Genomic DNA, 7,222 nt, shown 5'->3' with positions numbered 1-7,222 from the left:
GGAATCAGCTTTCATAGTAGGAAAAAACTAGATGTAAGGAGATAAAACTTTTTCTACTGCTTTGTCATGGAATGAGAGGGAATTGCTTGGGCCTGAAAGCAAGACAGGCTACTGAGCAGCTCCTTCTTACTTGCCATATGCAAGGACAAATTGCCAGAAGTAGTCCATGACCTGGGGCGGAAGCATTGGAAGTGGTTTGTGGGGGCCAGAGTGCCATCCCAGTGCTGGCAGCAGTTGGATATGTGTTGGTTATTGGCTGGAGCGAGCGAGCTGTGGGTGCTGGGAAGTTGGTAGGAGCTGGGAGTGCACGAGGAGCTGCTGAGGTGGGTGAGTGACAGGGGTGTCCTTGCAGCCCTCCCACCGCCACGCAAAACCCGAGCTGAGCTTATGAAAGACATCGATGCAGAGTACTATGGCTACAGGGACGAAGATGATGGTATTCTGGAGCCACTGGAGCAAGAGCATGAAAAGAAAGGTACGTGAAATTCCAAACCTGCATAACTCAGGCCTGGAAGAGCTGATGGTGCACTCTGAGTTAAGGTAGTGCTTTATTCCCTGAGGGTGTTGCCTTGTCCTTAGCTGTCAGATTTTGTCTGTCACATCCGTATCCAAATCACTGTATAGAGGGCAGGGAGTGTGCTTTAGAGTTGACTTTCATCTTTCCTACTGTTAATGATTTAATATTGTCAGCAAGTCATTTACTATTGTAGCAAAATCTCCTTTTTTCCCCTCCATTTTCATGCTAAATGTAAAAGAGCAGGTTGCAGCAATGAGATCCATGGAACTCAAGCAGTTATCTCCCTCCATTGTGAAAACTGACTATGCCATCTGTTTCCTGTCTCACCTCATTATTTTTTTATCCATAAACATAGCTGTTTAGTTTTCTGGGAGATTAGAGGAGCCTTCTGGAAACCCTGAAGTCTAGGTTGTCTGTGTTAATTTATCCACACGTCATCTCTCTCAGAACTTCAAGACGTTTGTGAATATTCTTGCCTTTGAAACCTAGTCTTTCTCAATACATAATACTTATCCATGCTCACATAGTTTTCTAGCTTTGTTTCTACTGACCTTCTTGGTAAAGACATTGGGATTATGAGTCTTAATCTCTGAAACTCTTCAAAATTCAGCACTGTGTGCCATTATCTGGTATTTGTGTGGCTTAAGCAAAAGGCCACGCACCACCTTTGTTTCCTAAATAGTTCTTAGTGCTTCTGGTGAGCACTGGCTGATCCTCAGAGTTATCCCATCTCCATGTGTGAGGTATTTTGTGTTCAAGGTCATGTCTTGCTGGTTAGATTGTAGGGCAGGGAGGAAGAAGGGGGTAAAGGCAATGTTTCACTTATCAGTGTCCTGCAGCACATCCTGGAGTGCTAAACCCAAGCGACTGGGAGCTGGCTGTGGGCAGGGAAGGGAAGTTGTGTGGTGCAAGGCTCCCAACAGCCTCCCACTCAGGCTTCATCCTGCACATCCTGCTGACTGCAGGCAGGAGATGTACCTGGCCAGGATTCCTGCAGTCTTTTAAGGAAATTGTCATCTTAGGTGATTGTGCCACTTGAAATAACAAGGCTGGAGATGCTAACAGAGCCAGTAGGTGTGCTGTTAATGGGCAGTAGCTGGGATTCTCTCAGGGTCACTGGTTGTCTGGGCTCTTGTGGCTTTTACCTTGTTAAGGAGAGTAAAGTTTTTGTGAAACAAAGTATTGAAAAAACTCTTTAATTTGTGGTGTCTTTTCTGTTACAGAACCACACACAAACACAGCCATGTGCCATCCTGCTCCCTCAGGGGAGGATTTTAATGTACAATCTGTGAGAGTTTGGGGGAATGCCTGCTGACTTCTACTGCTGTTGGCATTTCCTTCTGCCTAATTGCATTAGTATTGCACCTATCCAGGATTTTATGCACTGGCCATGTCATTGATTAAACTTCTTAAAACTTGTTTTAGCACAGTTAGTAGCACTCTGCTGTAGTAGAGCTTCAGCAGCCTGACAGCTTCAGCAGCCTGACAGCTTCAGCAGCCTGACAGCTTCCAGCTAACAGTGAGGTACAGAATTGGAATCATGCTACAGAGTAAGAGAAGTACACTCTGAGGTGAAAAGAGAGACTTGTGTGGATTGTCACTGTAAGGAGTGTAATCATGTTTAATTAACAACATGGTGATCAGCATCTCTGTAGCTGCTGACATGCTGCAAAGCTGTAAGAGCCACTTGGCCCAGTCATGTGACCCTGTTACTTCAGAAAGTAGGTTGATATTTATCTGTGACATTTAGAGTCCAAAATATACCTAAATTAAGGCACTAGCAAGTACCACACTTTGACAATGCTAACATGGGTTTTGCTCAGACTACAGTGATATATTTTATCAGATGCTACATCAAGGTTCCACAGTAAGTGTGTATGACTGATGTAGAGGATTTAGCCAAGAAGTTTAAGCTTTGGAAATAGGACCATGCTGCTTTGACTGACTCTTAACATACACCTGCCATTCTCCTCTGCTAAACAGTTATAGCAGAAGCAGTGGAAAAATGGAAAATGGAGAGAGAAGCACGACTAGCAAGAGGTGAGGAGGAGGAGGAAGAAGATATCTATGCTGTGAAAGATGATGAGGTAGGTGATGTGACATTTCATGTTTTCTATGCTGCCTTCTCAGATGTAGAGTTACTTTGCTGCCGTGTCCTGCCCTTCTCTCCATCTGACGTAGATGCAATTGTCCCTGTTTTGTAAGAATTAGTGGTAGGTGAGAGCACTTGGCCCAAGTTCAGCAAGCGCTGAAGGAGCAGGACCTGAATGTGATCCTTGTCATATTCCTTTGGTGTATGGCCCTTTTCACCTGCTTCCTGTGTTTGTAGTGTTGCTCATGCTCTGCCTCATTCCTTCTGGCAAATCAAGTGAGAAAAAGGGGGTTTATGACCTATTTAGAAAATAATGTTGATGTGGCTTAATATTTTTACTTTTTAGTCTGATGAGGAAGGTGGCAAGGAAAGAGAAGGCGAAGAAGGCCAGCAGAAATTCATTGCACATGTTCCAGTGCCATCTCAACAGGAGGTAAGACAGAACAAAATTCAGCTGCAGAGATGCACACTGGCTTTACAAGAGAGAAATCTCAACTTAGGGCAGGTCATCGATAAAAGTGTCCTTGATTTGTTATTTCTGTGACTTGACTCTGCAGTTGTTTAATCCTCCTTCAAATGCTCTGTGGCCAGAGTTGTGGTAGCATTGCTATAACCCTTTTTACCTCAGAATTTCCAAAGCCTCCACAAATATTCCATAACTGGGAAGTGTTGCAGTGCTATGGTCAATAATGCAGATTGCCTGATGTATCTGTACTGTGCCTCTCTGCTGATGGTCTGACTGCTTCAGTTTTATTTTTAATTTAATGGAGTGATGTATAAACTGCAGGGTTTGCTCTCATAGTGTTCTAAAATCATTTGGTGGCATGACCTTAAATTGACTACTATATTTTGAAACTGCTCTAGGGTGTATATTACCTTAACAGTGATAGGTTGTTTGAAGTGTAAGTCAAGAAAGAAGGTTCTGGAGTTACATAGCTGTTTCTCTTTTTTTAGTGGCAAATCACTCCATACCTTATGCCTACAGTATTATGCCTTCTAGATTCTGAATTACAAAAACCTAAGGCTGAGAACACTTATTTTGAGAGATGTTGTGTGCAGTTTGGACAAATATAAAATCATTACTGAGTTTAAAACAAGGCTTGCAGGTGGCTATTAGTGGATCTTTAAGTATGTGCTGAAAGGATATGTATTGCTGGCATTTGTAGGCAAAGTGCAGGTCAGAGGTTCATGGCTGTGGCTGACATGAAGGGCACACTCAGGAAGTGTTATTTCAGGGGTGTGGACTCATGTGGCATAGCTCCATGTGTTCTGCATTTCCTAAAGTTACATCTGAGAGGAGAATAGTTTGCAACAAAATTCAGGTGACTGTACTGAGGTCAAAATGAAATGGCAGCTAACACCCTGATTAACCAGGGTGGGAGCATAGATCAGAATCAGAAGCATCTGTTCTACAGCTTCTTTTGACTTCCAGGTGCTTCAGCTGATACTCCTGACTCATCTTTGTTCAACTACTTCTACACTGGTATGCAGCTCTAACTTTCACAGGGTGTTTCCTGTCTTTTTCTTCCTCCTATCTGGCTGAGCATCCTAGGCTTCAGCATCTCAATTAAGCTGAATGATATTTTTTTATTTGCAGATCGAGGAAGCTCTTGTACGGAGAAAGAAGATGGAGCTTCTTCAGAAATATGCCAGTGAAACCCTCATGGCACAGAGTGAAGAAGCAAAGACACTTCTAGGATTGTAACATGACACCGGTGTGTGCTGGTTTGTGTGGAACCCTTCGGAAAGCAATAGGTTCCTGTGTTCTGGGAGCAATCACTTTTAGCTCTCAAAGACCCATTGGATGTTAAGAGTAAACTGATGGGATTACAGTGTGGTCTGCAGAAGGAAAACCTTCGTTTTGGTTTATCCACTAGGATAACTTTCACTCCAGTGCTGAAAAAGATCAAACCTTCATCTTCAACAACTTCAGTCTTCAGTCCTGTCAGTTTGTAAAAGGGTCTGTGCAGTGATGCCTCTTACAGACAGAACTGCACACCCAGCAACTCCCTAAGTCCTGAAGGAAAACTGATGGTGTTACTGCCATCCTGTCTGCTCTATCCTGACTGTAAGTGTACACATCTATATCATGCTGGTTTTTGTTGAGCTGAGTCCAGGTTTAACTCACACCTGTTCTAGTTTACCAGAACAGCCTCAAACCTGTGTAGAGGTGCCTTGATGGCAGATCTTACAAGTGACTTTGAAGTTGATTTGCTTCTTTATATAACACATGCAATGTCTAAAATCTGTTGCCCTTTTTGTGGTTGGTAACTGTGCCTGGATGAATAGCTTAAGTGCTGAGTATTCCAGCAACTATTGTGAATACTTCCAACTTTGCAATACCTTGTTGAAATATTTTTAGTAAAACTTATTTACAACCTGATGTCTTGTTTCATTCTAGCTCAAAGGACTGCAGTGGTTTCCTAATCGTAGCCAAAGAATGGGATAATAAACAGCCATCCATGTAGGGATGTGAAGCTCAGCATCCCCTACTGCTCTTGGCTCCTGTATCCTGTGACAAGAGGGAAGTTACAGCAGAGCCTGTTGAGAGTCCTGTGGGGGCTAACACTGTTATACAGGTCAGAATGAATGGCATTTTAAATTGGACATCTGCAATGGGCTATTTCTATCCAAAGAATAGAGTATTTAACAGCCAAGTAACCATGGCTGGGACTGTTAAACATTTCTAGGTGCTCTTAGTATTAATCTGTTACTATCTACTCTGAATAATTCACTCCAGAACAATCAGAATACTTAATTAGAGACAAGCTTTGTCTTACTTGATGTAAATAATGAAATAAAAAAGCCTTGCAAATGTGGAAAGTGTAGCTGCCAAATTAAAACCTTTAAAAAAAAAAAAGAGAATTAATCAAAAGCTCAATTATTGGTAGCAAGCAGACAACTCACATCACAAACATTCTTCTCGCTTTCTGTTAGCAGTGCAGCTTTCTCTGCTTTGTAATAAAGCAGCAAATTAGTGTCTTTATCACTCCTGATAATTTGTGTGCTCTGAGGTGCATCTCCAAAGTGGGTTTTGCTCTGCTCTATGAGAGTTTTCTGTTCCTGAGTTTCAAGAAGTGATGTGTTCTCTGTATTGCTGTAAAAGACAACACTGTTTCCCAGAGTTCCTTCTTCAAAACCCCTGGCCACCAAGAATGAAAAAATAGGCTCCTTTCCTGTTGGTGCTGACAGTACTAGATCAGACTAGTGTCCTTTGCCTACAGAAAAGCTCTGTATGTGAAGATAAAGGCTGTCTGGGCTGCTACTGCGGCCCCTGAGTCTCTGGAGCTGAATGAATAGGCACGTGGCCTCCTAAGGCCTTACCATGTTTCAGGAGTGTTGGTCACAAACCCTGGTGTGACCAGGGCAGGAGGACATGACACCAGCTGGAGCAGCCAAATGGGCTTGCCAAAACAGAGTTGGAGCTCTGTCGTGAACAGCTCCTTGCCAAGCGTCCTTTCTGCTACGCTGAGCTTTTGGTTTCTTTATTTGGTTTTTAGTATAAAACTAGTTTTTTCTTTCAGGGGAACAGTGCTTGAAAGGGGAAGGACAGAATCTTGCTGTAGATTTGCTAAACTATATGGAGGAGATAACCAAAATATATTTTAGAGGGGGGAAAAAGCCTAAGTAGTTTGTATGGATACAGTCTGGGAAGTTTGATAATACCAGTGGTAAATCCCTTCTGTCGCTATATGAATCTGTAGGGTAGAGAACAGAAGGGTAAAGGCAGATCAGGGACAGAGTAATGATAACTGAAGGCATAAAAAAAGGAATAAATTGAAAGAACGAGAGAAAATCAACAGGATTGTGATTGCAATCATGTTCAAAGGAGTAGCTACCAGCCCTGAGCATGACCAGCATCATGATGTAAAAGGACAGCTTTTAAGTCAGGGCAGATTTCTGACAACCAACCTGGAGATGGAATACATGCATGAAAATGCATTATGCAGCTGTTCAAGGCAAACTGGCTGTGCCTGTTCTGAGCACTCTCTGTCTGTAGCTTTTGCTGCTAAGTGTTTTTAAGTTGAATGACCTTCTCTACTGTGTCTGAGCCAAGAAATTGCAGAGGAGTTACTTGCCACGGTGGCCTGTAACAAAATGCTGGCGTCCTGCCTGCTGTGGGATTGCTGGTGGAGTCAGGGCGGGGAAGCTGCTGTGGCCACAGTCAGGAAACTGATCCTGTTTGTCGTGGAGAATGAAGTGACGCGTAGGCTGAAACGGAGTGTGCTGCTCTGCTTGGATGTGTGCGTGTTGTCAGGCTCATAGCTCATACCACCTCTGCAGTGCCTCAGTCTGAACATACCCAGGTTACGAGAAAAATATGTAATACATGCAGCTTGTTCTCTTGCCTGCTTCAGCGTTCTGCACTGTGTGTCATCCTGGCCAGGACTCGAGGGGATAACCTCCCTAATTGTTCTCTCTGTTGCATCGGTTCCAGCTTGCTTTTGTCCTTCAGAAATGCATTTCTTGGTTTATTTGATGCCAGCACCTAAGTGGTGCAGATTGAAGGCCACGGTCCTTATTCTTTGTCTCGGTGAGCACAGTGCCATTGCTGGAGGATCAGAGAGGTTGGTGAGAAATATTTGTTGGCAGCTCTAGGAAATAAGTGGATT

At 43.3% G+C, this 7,222-nt stretch overlaps 1 protein-coding gene across 1 annotated transcript in view; it reads left to right on the top strand.

Moving 5' to 3' along the window:
* The window catches only part of LOC103798441 (pre-mRNA-splicing factor ISY1 homolog), an 8,897-nt gene extending 4,471 nt beyond the window's left edge, over positions 1-4,426 (top strand). The window contains exons 7-10 of the mRNA XM_009070701.1: positions 353-475; positions 2,501-2,604; positions 2,956-3,042; positions 4,207-4,426. Of these exons, the coding sequence (XP_009068949.1) occupies positions 353-475; positions 2,501-2,604; positions 2,956-3,042; positions 4,207-4,314 (422 nt within the window). The 3' untranslated portion in view covers positions 4,315-4,426. The remainder of the gene's footprint in view (positions 1-352; positions 476-2,500; positions 2,605-2,955; positions 3,043-4,206) is intronic.
* The last annotated feature ends 2,796 nt before the right edge of the window (positions 4,427-7,222 follow it).

The sequence above is a fragment of the Acanthisitta chloris genome, unplaced genomic scaffold (assembly GCF_000695815.1).
Source record: "Acanthisitta chloris isolate BGI_N310 unplaced genomic scaffold, ASM69581v1 scaffold32362, whole genome shotgun sequence".
Taxonomy (NCBI): Eukaryota; Metazoa; Chordata; class Aves; order Passeriformes; family Acanthisittidae; genus Acanthisitta; species Acanthisitta chloris.
This window is presented reverse-complemented; position numbering and strand designations above follow the sequence as displayed.